Source organism: Chelonia mydas, chromosome 8, assembly GCF_015237465.2.
Source record: "Chelonia mydas isolate rCheMyd1 chromosome 8, rCheMyd1.pri.v2, whole genome shotgun sequence".
Lineage (NCBI taxonomy): Eukaryota > Metazoa > Chordata > Testudines > Cheloniidae > Chelonia > Chelonia mydas.
The window spans coordinates 11,121,965-11,139,707 of record NC_057854.1 but is presented as its reverse complement, the minus strand read 5'-3'; the positions used below and the strand labels follow the sequence as shown (position 1 = coordinate 11,139,707).

General features: G+C 42.8%; 1 protein-coding gene across 1 annotated transcript; it reads right to left on the bottom strand.

Moving 5' to 3' along the window:
* Positions 1-4,502: 4,502 nt before the first annotated feature.
* On the bottom strand, positions 4,503-7,767 carry LOC122461422 (leukocyte cell-derived chemotaxin-2-like; the record flags this gene model as incomplete). The annotated part of the gene is made up of 3 exons (XM_043520967.1): positions 4,503-4,915; positions 6,616-6,756; positions 7,695-7,767. Coding segments are annotated over 3 exons (384 nt in total), but the record flags the coding sequence as incomplete, so codon positions are not given.
* Positions 7,768-17,743: the final 9,976 nt, after the last annotated feature.

Here is a 17,743-nt window from a genome sequence, read left to right as displayed (position 1 = left end):
AAGTCACTTTGAAGCTATAATGTGCTGTGGAATTGTTTGGCTTTGTTGTAACCTCCCTGTTCTCGGGGAAGTATAATCAGAAGGCCAGGCCCTATTCTGATGACAACTCTGAACTCTGGGTCTTCACTAACCAAGGCCAGCCAACTGTGAATGGGGTGCCGTGGAGGGATAGGGGAGTGATGTGTTAAAGGGCCATTAATTCATGGGACTTGCCCTCTGCAAAGTGGGGAACTAAGGCAAAGGACACTGCCCAATGCGCTGTGGGATCAGGTTTGCTTACGATCATGTGCTTTTGAATGTGGTTGGTGTTTTCCCAAATTAACACTTGGTTCCCTTTCCCTTTTAATAATAGTTCGCTTTTTTATACGCTGACTCAGTGCTCACAAGTGGGGAAGTATTCCCTCTTAGAGGAACCCATGGGGTCTTGTTAGGTTTTCCCTGATTAGTGGATGGGGGCTTGAGCTGGTACTGTTTTATATTTTTAAGAGGAACACCTAAATAATGAACCTGGCCTTTGTTGCTGCCAACTCCATCTGGCAGAAGGGTTATAACTTTAACAGCAACAAATTCTGCATGTCCTGGGTCTAAATAAAACTTACTAAAGTCACTTAAAAATAAAGTTAGTGTGGCTCCAGTACTAAATTTGTTCAGATATGAAAGATGTTTCTTAACCCCAGATCACAGGTGGAATTTGCAAATGTGAAAATCAAGCTGCATTCTTAAATATCGCTGCAAATCTGTACAAATCTACAGGCCAAATTCTGCCCTTAGTTACAAGAGTACAATTTCTGCTCACTAGATTATGCCTGAGTAATACTGGTCCAAATTCATCACCTTTTGTGTTTTTTTTTTTTTACAAGTATGAGTGAATGAAACTTAGTAACTTTGCACACAAGTAGGCTAGAATTCAGTTCACTCTCTTACAGATGGCTGGGCTAACAGGAGTAAAAACCCCTGAGGGTGGGGGAAGAGGAAAGGAATAATCACTGTGAAATAAGCAGTTTTGAAGAAGCCAAGGGAGCAGAACTGTGAAGTAAGAAGGCTGCATATTTACTTAGCCACTTTTCTAAGCAGAATTTCATTTTATATTTTGCACTAAATTTTGTCATGAAGAGATTTATTTGACAGCAGTTAGGGGTATCATTAACTGTTGTAAAGCTGAGAACTATTGACCCCATTGTAACCTCCAGAAACAACCCTTCATAGTTTTGAGGGATTTATTAATTTCATTTTTGGGAATTTATGTTTAGCTGGTTTTGAGTTTTATGTAGCCACCGGCATTAATTTTTAGTCCTGGTTTAGACTTTTTTGTATATTTAAGTATTTTCATAAACAATCCCACAAAGTGACAAAATATCTCAAGACTTTGTTGTGCCCTAAAACAAATATGAGACCCTGTTTCAGCTCTAGACTGTGCTAAGAATAGGTTTGGAATACTTACTCTGATGAACACTTATTTTCAAGCTTTTATAACATGAAAACGCCTTTAACCCCATTGACCTCATCCTATCAGAGTTGGTCAGTTCACACCACATTTTTGATTGAATGTTAACAAAGCTGGTTGGGCAGTTTTCTTCTTTGCCTCCACAGAAGAGCTGTTGTATGTACCTGCATCTTCTTAAAAAATTATTTTTATATTGTAACTTTGCCAACAGTTCAGTGAAATGAAAGTCCTGTGTGTTTAAAAGAAAAAGTCCATGCTTTATTTCAACATCAGGAGCAGCATGCTCCTGTGGAGACAGGACTAACCTGATGGCCTTGGGTTCTATCCCTGACACTCTCACTCACTAGCTGTTACCTGGGTAAATCATTTCACCATTCTAGGCTGCATTTTCCCCATCTGTGGAATGTGAATATTGAAACCACAAAGAAGGCTGAAGTGCTTTGAGATCCATGAATGACAAATATAAAGGCAAGCATGAAGACACATTCTCTAACTTCCCCTGGGCTAGTCAAGCTTCTCTGCAGCAGAACAAATGAAAGAAACTCATGACAGTTTATCTGAAGCAGCTTGTCGTTTGGGAAGGAAATAAGAGAACCCATTGTTGATGTGGCATTGGCGACGTACCAGGATGAAACTTGCATAAATGCAGTTTATCTGGTGGTCGCGTACTGTGTTGTATGGATATCCTTGTCATTATTATTAATCACTTCTATTCCTGTAGCAAGTAGGAGCCCCAGTTGGGGAGCAGAACCCCATGGTGCTAGGGGCTGTACAACCACAGAACAAACAGATGGTCTCTACCCCAAAGAGCTTCCAATCCAAGAATAAGATGTGACAACAGATTGGCAGGGGAGTACAAAGTGACCAAGAGAGAATATTGTCTCGGTAGAGAAGAGAGAGACAGGCTGGGGCAAAGGGAATACCACACAGCGTGAGCAATGGGATGGTGGCAAATGACGTCTTAGTTCCATGATTTGTGTATGTGTGTTTGGGGAGATTACTTAAGAAGGGATCCGCTAAAGGGAAAGGAAGGGGGCTGAGTGGGAGAGGGCAGGAGAGGAGAGGTGGGATGACCTGATGTGGAGTGAAGGGAAGGTGAAGAGATTGTGGATGTGTCTGTACTGAAATTGGGAGGTGTAACTGCAGCATGCGTAGACATACCTGACCTAGCCTTGCTCTAATTAGATCAAAGGTAGCTCGAGTAACAACAGCACTGAACCCACTGCAACATGTCCAGCAACCATGGGAGTGTTTACCCAGTATCCTGGGCAGGAGGGTCTAGCCCATGCAGCTACCATGCTAGATCAGAGCTAGCTTGGGCATGTCTCTATAGTCACACTTCCTGACTACAGTGTCGACATACCCTGTTGTCAGTGGAGGGCTGGAGCTAACAGTCACAGGGCAGAGAAAGGTAGAAAAATTGCAGCAGTTTTTCCTGAAATGTCCGAAGGTTCCTGCTTTGGCTGTTCTTGTTGGTAACAGCTGGAGTCTGTGACTGGCATCTCTGGCTGGCTGCTCTTCGCAGTTCTCCAAGAAGACCAGGTGGTGGTGAGGAGGGGAGGCACCGCTTGGGTCCTAATGTCTCGTGTGTGGGTGGGTGGGTATCTTTCCTGCACAGTCTGTTCTGGGTTCAAGGGATCCTTGCGGAGAGAGGTATGGCCCTAGCTGGACCCCTTTTTACTCCCCCTGCAGTTGCATTGGCTCCAGTTCCTGTTTTATTGAGCATATGGACAAACTGCTCCCAAAACATCATGCTGTCACTAGTGAGAGAAACTCCCATGTGCTAGTTGGCCCAGTCCTGAAGAGTGTACTGTGCAGGGTATTGAAGCTACCAGACGGAGCCTGTTCTAAAGGATGTTGTAGGAGGTCAAGGGATACGATAGATGCACTGAAGCTCTGAGAATCTGGACAAGCATTAGAGCTATTGGATGTTTATCAGAACGTCAGATCTCTGTTATCTTTCCCCTCCACCCCCGAGTATCGTCAGTCATTACAGTGTCAGTGGTGGTTTGGAGAAAAGGCTCTTAAATATTTTCATTTTCTTTTTTTTCAATATTTAAATATTTTGGTTCTAGTAGGTGTTCTTTGAAAAGGGTGTTTTCTAATTAAAAATATAATCACCTCTCCCGTCTCACACCCATGCTCCTTTATACACTAAAATACCCAAAACTAGTTTGTTTTCTCCATGTATAATCTCTGGCCCAAAAGAAACATTACACTTGTAAAGATTTATTATTAATAAAAAATGGGTCTAGGAAAATTTCCCTAAACTGTTAATGTGGAGTTTTAAATGTTAGAAAGCAAAAGCAAACTTTGAAACACAAGTTGGTGTGCTTATGGCATCAGCAATAGCTCTGCTGTTCCTTTAAAAGCAGGCCATTATGGGATTGATGAATGTTGAGGTGTGACATCATGTGAGAAACACCTTGACAGCTGCCTGCTCCCCTGCCCTACCTCACCAGTCCTTCAGTACTCACTTCTTTGGAGGGAGAGATACCAGTCCTGTGCCTGCTTACAATCACTGCATACTTGGTCATAGTGGGGGTTGCCATAGCATCTGCCTGCTTACAAGAGAACGTTCTCAAAAGTCTGTCAGCGTTTTCCCCCCTGGGTGCCATTCAGATTGAATTTGATGTAGTTGAAGGAAAATGCATCCTTTTAAAGCAAAAGGGAGAACCACTAGAAGACACAGCATATAAATCCTGTCTGTCTGGTATGGTATGTTATTGATTTTATGTGATTGATTTCATATAAATGTCAGTTACAAAGAGAAGAAAAAAGAAATATTACCTTTCTGTTCTCATTATGGATAAACTTTTCTCTTAGACTCTACTACTCTCTGCCTTTCAGCTGAATGAAGGTTTATCCTGCCTCTGCTATTACCTGAACTCATTTGGAAATGCAGAGAGCACTTTCTTCTTTAAAAGTACACACCAAAAATCCATAAATGGAATGAAAAGTTCCTAACTTATGTATTGGACAAAGATACAATATTAAAACAAGTATTGGTACTCAAAAAGGTTGCAGTGGGACAGGTTGTACTTCTGGCATAGTTTATTGATGAGCTTGAGATGACATTGTGTAGACAAATAAGCACCGGCATGCTAAGTGGATAGTGAGACACATGGCTACTGCAGCTGGCGTATACATTTCTGTTTTGCTGTATGTGTAAAGTTTCTTTTCCTTTCCCATAGATTATATTTTCTAATCTAGCCTGTCTGTGGTGGAGGGGAAGAAATTTGCTTTTATTTGCTCAGAAGATTTTATTTGGGATTTTGTACATTTTCATTTAATATTCATTTCAGCGTAAATAGTGAGTGGGATCTGAGCAGTCACAGTTCTGGATCTGAACATGAGATGATATACCGGGAAATACCCTTTGCATTGGCAGCATTACTCCAATTTTTTGTCCCATTCTGACCCGACCTCTGTATGTAAACTGCTTGATGTAGAATATTTTTATGCAGAAACCTTGAAGAGAGGGGAGAGGAAAAAAAGAGATTTAGGGGGTGTGACACATGGTTTGAAAGGGTTAAACATCCTGCAACATAAATAACCCTCAAAAGACATGTGGAGGGAGAATGTTTGTGTTTTTGTGTATTTACCTATGTATGAGTAGAGTGGACAGTGTAATCAACAGTCCCTGTCTATGCTGTATTCTGATAGTTCAGAGGTCGAAAGAACATCCTAGCATTTAAATGAATTGCAAACACGGGATATCTCGGTATTCATCTCTCTCTGAAATGTACTGTGAATGGTGGAGGAACGAGCAAATGGCCTTATATTAATCCGTATAGCTAAGTACCAGTGATGGATCACCTTCAAAGTCATGCTAATTACCTTTTGAACTCCCAGCTTGTCAAAAGACATGAAATTGTATAAAAGATCCTTGAGTCTGGGTTCTGTCATCTCAGATCTGCTTAGGCTTCATCATATCTGCTTAGGGGAAGTTTGAGTCACAAGACTGAGGGCCCAGTTATGCTGGTACGCCCTGAATATGATATTTGGACATTGGACTATAAACTATGAACTATTTCTGAAAGAACTCTTTGCAACTATAAAGCTCACCATCTCTGCTCTGAATCTGCACCTCAATGAATTGAGCTCATGTCTGTATGTATATTGATCTTTTAACCATACTCTCTCTCTTGTTTTTAATAAATTTTAATTTAGTTAATAAGAATTGGCTGTAGCATGTATTTGGGTAAGATCTGGAATATTCAATAACCTAGGAGGTCATGTGTCCGATCCTTTGGGATTGGTAGAACCTTTTCTTTTATATGATGAAATAGGATTTACAGAAATTTTCATCATATTTGATGTGGATACCTGGATGGAGGCCTGCGGCTGGATCACTTTCAGGGAACTGTGTTGTTTGGACTTCTGAGTAACCAGTAAGGTAATAAAGAAGCTGTTTTATTCTGGCTTGGTAAATCGAAATATTGGAATATCCACCAGCTTTTTGGGGTTTGTCTGCTCCATTCTTTGCAGTTCACCCTAACTGAGTGACCACAGCTGGCTCCCCGCTAGGACCCTGGTCACAGGGGGGATTAAGGAAACACCAGATTTTGATCATCATCTGGTCTGCTTGGCTGGTTGTACTATGGCAATTTTCAGATTGTTTTCCAGTCTCGTACTGCCATTGGTGCTAGCAGGGCTGCCAGCACTAGTGCAGTCCAGCCAACAGGACTCATTCATGAAATTGGCATTTCTGGAGCTTTTCTTGGGGGATGGGGTGGGAAGAAGATGTGAAGAAATCTTTTCTTAAAGACCTGAACTACAGTATATTTCAAGCTCCCTCTTTAAATACTCCACCCCCCGCCCCAACCCCCGGCTCTTTTCTTCTTCACTTTAGACCCTTATTTTTCTCCTATTATCTATATGGGTGCAGAGCTGTAGGGGACATGGAGTGGTTTGCTGGTCCTGTTGATGGAGAACTTGGCCTGTTATGTATTTAAGAGTGAATGAGTTGTACTTGGATTTGAATACAGGACCAGACCCTTCTGAGTGAAACATGGACCTTGGCCTCCTCTATACAGTTATGTTTTGCTCAACTTCATTTAGGTTGTGCTTCTTCCATAGCTCTCCAATTGGTTAAGAATGGAAGGTGAACTTATTCAATGACAAATCTTTAAAGTTGATCAAAGATTTATATATTGTAGCTCCGTTACCTGATCCACGAAGTTGGATGCCATTATTAATGGCATTATTCTTCACATAGGGTTTAACTTGTTCATCAATCATGCCACTGAAAGGTGCATACACTGCTGATCTGTCTCTGCACATTACGTCCACCCCCAGGTGCTTTCTTCCTTTAGGTCTGAAAATGTGTACGTGTGCAAGTAATGAGACAATGCTGATTGACATATTCATTAGTCTTAAAGCCTGATATTAGATACACCATGTAGATTATTTAAGGCAATACAGAGGCTATGGCTACCATTGTTAGCTTAGTTGGGTTTCAGATTTGTATTTCTACAGTGGAGGTAGAAGGGTTTGAGGTTTCATTCCAGTTGTAATAATGGCAAATCCCTCTCAATTCTTAATCAGAGCTGGTCAAAAATTCCATTTAATTGTTCAAGAAAATTATTGGGAAAAAAGTTGTTACTTTTAAACTTTTTAAATTTTCTTGGAGTATACCAGGATTTCAAACAAAGGAAAAGAAAATATTGCCTATCCCCACGCACAACAACCACCTCAGAAGTGGAAATGTTTTCCTTTGCTGGAAATGAAAAATAAAAAAGAATGTGAGGTTTTTGATTTTTCAGTGAAAACCCAGAGAAATTCCTTGAACAAAAGGGAAATTTCCTCAAGAAGACATGGGAGGAAAAAGCCTTTTTTTTTTTATTAAATATGAATAAATAAAATGGATCGAAATGTTTTGACCAGCGCTACTCTTAAAATCTCTCACTAGTTTCTTGGTGCTGCAGGCTGTCAATTCACTTACAAGGCTCAAAAGAACACTGGGCCTTCCACTGGTGTAAAGCAGCGTAACTCCAGTGACTTCATTGCAGCTATGCTGATGTATACCAGCTGAGCATATGACCTCTGAGCTGGGGACTGGGGTCACTCAAGTGTTTGGAAGTGAGATCATTTCAATGTTATTTCTTAACTAGTTCTGCTCTGTCCATGTCTACAGCAACAAAGTGAATAGCCTCAAAGAACTGCATATACAATTATTTGGTAGTCTGAGTCCAGTTCCTATTTGGCAAATGTCCCGCCCCCTTCACAAAAAGTGCTCTCAGTATACTCCCATAATATCCACAGCCAAATCTGTCACAGCCCCGTCTCTTGTTGCTAGGATTCCCAGCACATATCTGTCCCCACGGTCATAGAATCATAGAATATCAGGGTTGGAAGAGACCTCAGGAGGTCGTCTAGTCCAACCCCCTGCTCAAAGCAGGACCAATCCCCAATTTTTGCCCCAGCTCCCAAATGGCCCCCTCAAGGATTGAACTCGTAAGTCTGGGTTTAGCAGGCCAATGCTCAAACCACTGAGCTATCCCTCCCCGGGCAGCAATTTAAAAACAAATGGAATATACAAAAGTGAAGCAAATTTTCTAGTCTTAAACAGGACAGAAATGTTATATAGAAAATGTTTGCTGTGCAACTAATGAAGTTTATAGGAGGACGCTAGAATTTCATGAGTAATCTGTGTTAGAATGTGTCACTTTCCCATACACGTTGCTTGTGTGCATCCCACAAACTAGTGGCTCTGCATTTCTTTGCTTTAATATAAGCAGAATGGTGGGGTTTTTTTTCTTTTCAGTAGAATACTCTGTTCAGAAGACAAGATTTTGATATTTTTTTGTCATAAGAGTAAATGATCCTACAAAAAAGTTTTCCTTACAGGACTCTAAAAGGATTCCCATGCTCCACTTAGATCATAAACTGTTAGAGTCAGTCCCTGCTCCAATCTTATGTTTATACAGCACCTGGCACAGTGGGGCCCTGCTCAATGACTAGGGAACCTAGCTGCTACTGCAATACAAATAGTGTATAGCAACTGAAGCTAAGGATCAGAGACTACCCAACACCTTCAATTCAAATTAATTAATGATAGTCAAGGATTTGAAGGCATTATTTCACTCTGAAGTAGAAGTGCCGCATATGAGGTCCTAGGTGATTATGGATGTTGGCTTTCCATCAAGCGATCTATTCTGATATCAGCTTAGCTCATGGAGAGAGTCAGAAAACAGAAGTATATTCCTCTGTAGCTGCAAGTTGAGAAGCTGCCTGACAGCTTCATGAGATCACATGTAAATAATTTTTCTGCTTTTCCAGCTTTCCTAGCCCTGACTCTCAAGGCAGGGGACCCCTGGAGCTGGGGATTTGCAGCTTGCAAGAGTTCCAATAATGCTAGGATAGAGGTGAACAGAGATGAAGTATAAGACCAATAGAGGACTAAATAAGCTGTGTCCAAAAAGCTTGCATAATTGCACCACCAATTACTTCTATTGTAGTTTTCATTAGGACCCAGCAGGCTGCGTTCATTGTTCAGTTTACCAGCCAATACATTTGGTCACAAGTCATATGAAGCTATAATATACTCTGGAACTGCCAAGTATTTGCGTTGTTTGTAACCTCCATTTCTCCGGGGAGTATAATCGGAAGGTCAGGCCCTATTCTGATGCAAATATTGATTTCAACTGCTCCATTTGGGGGTTCTTTAGTTCGTTAGGATCACACTTTGTGGGACTGAGCTCTGCTTGGTGTAGCTGAGGAGGTGGGGAGTGTGAAACTGACTTTTGGTGCCCCCTTCTCTCAACAGAGTCTGTTGTCAACCCTCCAGAACCTCTTTTATGCTTGGAGGACCTGGGAGCAGGAAGGGGTGGCATGGAGCTGACTGTGCCCTCCAGGTGTTCCTATCCAAGGGGTTTTCCTAACTGGCTGATTAAACCAGGTTTCTGTGTCCTTTGTGCTTCCAGGCCAGAGCAGTGCAAAGGGTGAAGCATCTAGTCTATTATTTGTGTTGCATTAGCAGCATGTTAAGTACTTTACAGTTAGGTAAGAAGGAAGGGTCCCTATCCCTGTGAGCTTGCCATTTAACAGACAACATACAAACAAACCAAGTGGCAGGAAAGGGAGCACTGAAAAGCTGTGCAACAGAGCCCACGCTTTGTACTTCCATGTCGTTTGTACAGAATGTGTGGGGAAGGAGTTTTTATATGCTCGTATTCAGTAGATTAAACTAGCTACCGGGTGAAGGGAACATAGGTCTCCGTCAACAGGAAAGTGGTGGATTTTTATAAATGGGGAGCATGGCATGTGGGAAGACAAAAAAGCAAAGTGTTAGGGCCTGTCTACCCCTAAAAGTAACCACTGTAATTAAATGGGTATCAACCCTCTTGTACAGGTGTAATTCTATTCATATAAACAATAATGGTGCTTATAGGCATTCCTGTAGAGGAAGGGGAATAAGATATACTTGTTTAGGGCACCTTTATACTGGTATAAGTGCATCCACACTAGAGGTTGTACCAGTATAACTATTTCAGTAAAAAAAAAAAAAAAAAAAATCTCACTCCTAACTGACATAGTTATATTGGTACAAAAACTGTGTGCACACCAGGTATTAGAGTCCAGTTTGTTTATTGCCCTGAACACAAGAACAAGGAGCTTAAATTTGATCCACGCTTACTCTCATTCTCTCTTTCTGAAGATAATATCCATAATCAGCCATACATTTTGTTGCTATCATACTCCCAGCCATTGACTTGTGGAGGATTTCTACTGATTGCTGTAGGGAGCCAGGGTGTCTTCCCTCCGAACCAGAGGGTAAAGAGCCACCCTCTCAGCCTGAGTGGGTGGGGACAGACCAAGCTTACGCCAGTCCCCGGGAGGGGATGGGTGGGACAGGAAGTACAAAGGGTGGGGCCCTTTGCCCAGTGAGGAGAGCACCAGGGAGGGAGACAGACGCAGGCTGCTCCCTTCAGATCCTGCTGCTGACCCAGGGGAGGCCCTGGGCCAGGAGGAACCGGACCGGGAGGAAGGCCTGTGGCGACCAGGACTGCCAGCCGCTGAGTACCTGGAGGGGCCCGGCTGTAGCCCGGGCCAGCGTGAGCCCGACACAGAGGGGGAGCTGGAGCTGCCAGCGGCGGAATATCCGGATGAGCCGGAGGGACCGGAGAGACCCGCCTGAGAGACCGGGTAGGAAGTAGCCCAGAGGCAGAACTGCACCGTGGGGTGGGTGTGTTCGGTCAGCGGGCGCGGATGGCCCCCCACTGACCGAGCGGCGAGACCTTTGCCTCCCGCCACTGTCAGGGCCCTGGGCTGGAACGCAGTTCCCCTGCCCGGCCAACCCGCGGGGCGTGCCGCAGACTCGGGCCGGGCCCCCCCCCCACACCCGAGGGGCGCGCCGCAGACTCGGGCCGGCGCCCCCCCCCCCCGCCCGAGGGGCGCGCCGCAGACTCGGGCCGGCGCCCCCCCCCCCCCCCCCCCGCCCGAGGGGCGCGCCGCAGACTCGGGCCGGCGCCCCCCCCCCCCCCGCCCGAGGGGCGCGCCGCAGACTCGGGCCGGCGCCCCCCCCCCGCCCGAGGGGCGCGCCGCAGACTCGGGCCGGCGCCCCCCCCCGCCCGAGGGGCGCGCCCGAAAGGTGTGACTAAGGCCTGCCCGTGGGACCATAGCTCTCCATCGCCCCCTAGGGGCTTGGTGGACCGATTGAAACCTGTCACAATTGCTCAATCCCATCGAAAATATTTAGGCTCCGAGTCTTGCAAGGGCCTTTGCCAGTGACCAGGGAGATGCCAACAGTCATTTATGCCAATCTAGTGGCATTGTTGAACTATGGTCAGCCTGTCCATACCTCTTAGCAGGCTTCTTCAGGGTAGCTGCCACTGTATACTATTTGTGCATCATGGGAATGGTGGTGCCCTGTTTTTTTTTTATTGCAAATTCTGATGCAGATTTGAGTGCGTGGTTGAACCCTGATTAACTTCAAAACATTGACCTAGAAATCAGGTATGCAAATTTTGAGGGTGTCTCTCACTAGCTTAACTAGCACCTAGGGTTGTATTGAAAATTGGCGTCAAGCACAAGAGGTGTGCCCCAACATTTTGGAAGGGTTACATACAACAAAAATTGATCTTCTCTAGTAAGCCTCTAGGGAAGGAGGTGTGGAGGTCCAGGTTGCACAAATCTTGTTATGAAACATGTAGGGGGATGTGCTGATTATAACTGCAAGAGTAACTGTTTTTTTTATTTTTTGTTTCCTGGCCATTAACATTTTTTTAAACTTTATAATTTTTTATTTTTAAATAAAACTGAAGTAAATTTCCAAACAAAATAATTTTGACTCAAAAATTTAGTTCTGAATATGTCAAAATGGAACTTTTTTTTTAAACCACTCTGTGAATTCATTATATGTTCCTGAAATGTTTCAGTCAACCTGTCAGGGTTCCCTGCAGGAGGTTAACTACCCTGCCTTTAGGCAGAGAAGAACTCCAGCTACTCTCAGCTCAAAACCTCTCTCTGCTTCCAAGCAGCCAAAAGGAGAGAGAGAGAGAGAGAAAAAAAAAAGTTTTGTTTAAACCCCCTGTGCTTCTGGTTCAAAATGATCCCACTGCTACTACCATGTCAGGGTTTCCTTCCTACCCTGAACTCTAGGGTACAGATGTGGGGACCCGCATGAAAGACCCCCTAAGCTTATTTCTACCAGTTGAGGCTAAAAATTCCCCAGGCACAAATTCTCCCTTGTACCTTGGGTTTAACTAATGTTGCCACCACCAAGTGATTTAACAAAGAACCAGGGAAAAGGACCACTTGGAGTTCCTCTTCCCCCAGCAATTCCCTCAAGCCCTTACACCCCCTTTCCTGGGGAGACTTGAGAATGATATCCTAACCAATTGGTTACAAAATGATCAAAGACCCAAACCCCTGGGTCTCGGAACAATGGAAAAATCAGTCAGGTTCTTAAAAGAAGGATTTTATGAAGAGAAAAAAAAAAAAGGTAAAAATCATCTCTGTAAAATCAGGATGGAAAATACTTTACAGGGTATTCAGATTCAAAACAGAGAGGATTCCCCTCTGGGCAAAACCTTAAAGTTACAGAAGACAGGAATAAACCTCCCTCTTAGCACAGGGAAAATTCACAAGAAAAACAAAAGATAAACTAATCTGCCTTGCCTGGCTTACCTCTACTGGTTGCAATATTGGAGACTTGGATTGGGATGGGTTGGAGAAGATGGATTTCTGTCTGGCCCCTCTCAGTCCCAAGAGAGAACCCCCACACAAAACAAAGAGCACAAACAAAACCTTCCCCCCCCTCCCAAGATTTGAAAGTATCTTCTTTCCCCATTGGTCCTGTTGGTCAGGTGCCAGCCAGGCTATTTGAGCTTCTTAACCCCTTACAGGTAAGGAGGAATTCTAGGCTACCCTTAGCTGTATGTTTATGACAAACCAAGTCTGCATTTTCGGGGGGAAAAAAATTGTGTCCAGAAAGTTGTTTTTTCCCCAGCTCTAGTACTCCTTTGTAGTTCAGATAAAAGAACAAAATGGGTGAAATGACGAGGTGAGTGAATGTGTAGAATAAGAACTAATAATATGAAGAAATAAATATTGTTATGGAGTCTCTTTCCTGTATAAGGAATAAATTCTGCCTTTAGATACATGTGCGGCACCCACTGAAGTAACTGCTGGGCATATCCCAGGCTGGAGTTTGGTCAATAAGTAACTATGTCATCACAGTACTTGCAATATGGCGTAGTCCTTGAAGATCCTTGTCAAAGGCTGTCATTGGCCTGAAACATATCATCCTATTACCCTGCTGGGAAAGGGGTAAGTGGGCAATGACTTGTTATCCCACCTAGAGAGAAGAGATGTGGGCGTAGCTCTGTCTAGGGAAAGCAGTCCTGAGGGAGGAATCAGAGAAAGATGGTTTGAGCTGCTCCTTACTGTTCTCTTTTTTTAAAGAAAGGCAGACCCCAGCAAGGAGATGAGTTTGGAATCTATATATAGTATTTGTGCAGGTTGGGAAAGGCACCTACTGACCACACCAAAGAAGGTCAATACAATTCTGCTGGTGCCTCTGTTATTTGTTCTATCTTGGTCCAATAAGAATACCAGTTCACAATCTCTCTCCTTAGAAGCTAGATGCTGCTCCTAGCATCAATGGTTACCCCTTTTGACCCAAGCAGCTAGTCCAAGTTTTGGGGCTCCGGGGATGTTCCAGTTGGAAGTAGAACTCGATAGGATCTGGTATTTTCTCTGATGCAGTTTTGTTTCTTTACAAAGAGTGTATAAAGTCCTGTGTCTCTGAACACAGAAGGAATCGAATAGCAGGAAACAGCAGGAGCACCCTTTTCAGCCAGCTCCCTGACTCAAGAAACCTTTCTCCAATTTTTTGCAAGGGTCAGCCACTGCACTTTCAGATACTTCTTTACATAAGAACATTAGAATGGTCATACTGGGTCAGACCAAAGGTCCATTCAGCCCAGTATTCTGTCTTCCGACAGTGGCCAATGCCAGGTGCCCCAGAGGGAATGAACAGAAGAAGCAATCATCAAGTGATCCACCCCTGTCACTCACTCCCAGCCACTGGCTAGGGACACCATCCCTGCCCATCCTTGCTAATAGCCATTGATGGACCTATCCTCCATGAATTTACTTAGTTCTTTTTTGAACCCTGTTATAGTCTTGGCCTTCACAACATCCGCGGGCAAGGACTTCCATTGTTTGTTTTAAACCTGCTGCCTATTAATTTCATTTGGGAACCCCTAGTTCTTTAGGCACACGCTCTCTCTTTCATATTCCGAGTTTTGCCCCGTACTGCACACCTGTCCAAAACAGTACTCAGGCAAAAGCTCCCTAGCGGTTTCTCACGGTCCTTTTGTCCTAGGTGACAGTTTTATGTTTAACAAGGTTCCATCCAGCTCATAACAGTACTTTATTCAGATATACTCCGTTTATTTTTATGGACTCTTTGTGGAATAATGTATTTTTCAATGTGAGTATAGGTAGCAGAATCTGCCCCTTCGCAATTTAATGGAGAAGCAAACCTATAGACATATTCTTGTGCTGAATGGAATGATGCCTCTTCATTATTACTATTTGCAGAAGAGGAAAAAGGTTACAATATCTGATACTCACAACAAATTAATCATATATGCCATGTCCATGATGAGTACGCCTAGAAATCATGTAGCTGATGTATGGAAAAGAATAACATGCCTTTATCTACACCCAGGAGAGTACAGTTCTATGGTTTCACACTTTAATTGTATTTTTAAATCCTCTACAGTTATTCAAAGAATCCAATTGAACTCCCAAGAGCATTTATTATTTCCTGATAAAGTGATTATATAGAGAGATACTGTAGGTATAGGTACTATAGGGTTATACAGGTATATAAGGGGTTAAATTAGCTTGGTTAAAAAAAATTATAGCTTGCCGTTAGCAGTCATGGGAAGGCCTTAAAAAATGTTACTCTTGATTGGAAATACTGCGCTTGAAATGTGGCTTAATTGGAAAAATTGGACCTAAAAGGTAACTGAAAACATAAGAGGAAAAGTCCTTGGAAGAGGTCCAGATTATCCGGGATGGTTCTAACAATAAAGGAGGCATGTGCATAGTGAACCAGTAATGACTCCAAACGGTCCAAAATGTGGTTTTTAGCTAGGATAGTAACAGCAACATGTTATACAGTAACAGCCACTTGTTTGCTGCACTGTATAAAGGAACCAGGCTTGCTAAGGGTATTTATCAGATCCTATCCAAATATGCTGAAGCAAGCCAGGATGCAAGAGTTATCCCGAGACTGATCCTTTCATGAGTATTCTGATCAAATACTTACGGATGTGTATTATTGTATGGATGTAACTGCTTACTGCTTAAGCTTTTAAACACGTTTGGGGCAATTGCACAAATACAATTTGGCCTTTAGATTTAATAAAGAAATTTATGGTTAAATGGGTGTTACGGTGGTGTCCTGCACAAGCAACGATATCCAACAGCTATACAGAAGTGGATACATGCACTGAATCACTAGTAAAGAAGGGATGTGAGAAATATGTGTGAGCTACTAATGGTTCTGCAAAGGCCTTCACAATGAACATAGAGCAAATGTTGCGGTAAAAAGTGTGTATTTCACTCAAACCTGTTTCCTTCCACAGGACTTGATCACTTGGAGGAAAGGCCCTTTATACAGTAGTAACTGAAAAATACATAAATGTAATTACACCCAACAGACTTACATTGAATGACAGCAATTCACTTAAAAACAGAGAATGTTTCCTCTTCCATGGTTCTGGCCCTTACAGGATTGCAGATAGAGAAAAAGTTTAAAATGGTCTAAGCCTTTTGATCTTTGTCATTATTTAAAACCATTTAGAGGCTTTTGGGAGAAACCCCAAATTGCTGATGGAGTTAATATACTGTTACCTCTCTATAGTCTCTCTTATGCGATAGACATAGATTAATACTTTATTTTACTGTAATCTTTATCAGTAACTTTTAAGGATTTTGCTGTTAAAGTATTTATACAAAATTAAGATGCTGATTTTCAAAAGCACAAGTGGCAGTTAAGACCGGATCTGCCCCTACTTCCTTAAGAGTGGTTTTTCCAGGAAAAAATTCTAGTTTAAAATCAGCAATATTAGAAAATTATTTTGACTTACCAGATGAAATCAAGGTGGCAACAATGATTGTTCTGACGATGAGCATCTTTGTCTGCATCACCAGAGTTGTGGTTTCAAGTAAAATACATTGCTTTCAATTTACGCACTCCAAAAGAGGTTGTTGTCTCATTTCCCAGCCAATCAGTCATTATCAGGGAAATTTAAGGAGTGTCAGTTATCTTGACTGGGAACAGAGCCTTTTCTCTCGCGGTGTCCTAGCAGGGCAGATAATAAACAGTGTGGCAATGCCAAACCCTTTGGCAAAAGTACTTACGTGGTATAGGAGAATGCAATGCAATTAACTTGTTTGGGGTGTTTTTAACAACTGAACAAGGGGTTTAAAAATAATAAGGGGAGAATTCAAGGACAAATGGCAGACATCTTTCTCTGCACTCAGCAGTCTGTAGTTATCTTTCTGAAATCAGGAATTTAATTAGATGGAAGGTGGGAAGAGAATTCAAAGTAATTTGTAAAGCTACTTGGGCAGGTCTGCAGACAAACACCGCTCCCCCCGCCACACCCTTTGGGGAGAAATTCAGCTAGTTGGACAATTATGTACTTCACAAGGTGACCACTGAGTAATGAATACGGCAAACTGAAGCTATTTTGGGGAAATGAGGGAATGTTATCTATTGCTGATAGCTGAGGACTGAGAGCTAAGTTTGTATTCTTGGCTCTTCCTCTGCCAGGGGTATGCCTTTAAGGAGTTATTATTTCCCAAATGGCCTAGCTGTAAAAAAAAAAAAAAAAAAAATGAAAAATTAGGTCACATATAATTTTATTATGGGACTTTCAGACATGGTGGATGTACTCTTAGCCCTCTTCCTTTCATGCCCCCTTTCCTTTTACTTTTAAGTAGAATACATACTTTGGAAGAGAAGATTTTGATATTATCTGACATAGGAATAACTGATCCAACCACCAAGTCTGTCTTACAGAACTTTGAAAGAGTTTCCATGCTTGACTTAGATTGTAAAATCTTTGGAGCAGGGAATCTCTGTCTGTTGTTTGTACAGCCCAAGAGAGAATGCAGCTCTGGCCTATGAGTGGGAGTCCTGGGTGCTTTTGTAATATAAATACTGAATAACAACTGGGGATTTGCAGTTTGCAAGTGTTCCACTATTGCTAGGAAAGAAGCGAGCAGCTCCAAGCCCCTACTTCCATGCAGCCCTCATCTAAAGCCTCCTGAAGCCTATTCTTGGACTTCAGTGCACTCCAGATCAGGTTATGGACCCTGGACTTCAGAAAAGCAGACTTTGACTCCCTCAGGGAACTGATGGGCAGGATCCCCTAGGAGGCTAATATGAGGGGGAAAGGAGTCCAGAGAGTTGGCTGTATTTTAAAGAAGCCTTGTTGAGGGCGCAGGAACAAACCATCCCGATGTGTAGAAAGAATAGTAAATATGGCAGGCAACCAGCTTGGCTTACCAGTGAAATCCTTCCTGATCTTAAACACAAAAAAGAAGCTTCCAAGAAGTGGAAGATTGGACAAATGACCAGGGAAAAGTATAAAAATATTGCTCAGGCGTGCAGAAGTGAAATCAGGAAGGCCAAATCACACTTGGAGTTGCAGCTAGCAAGAGATGTTAAGAGTAACAAGAAGGGTTTCTTCAGGTGTGTTAGCAACAAGAAGAAAGTCAAAAAAAGTGTGGGCCCCTTACTGAATGAGAGAGGCAACCTAGTGACAG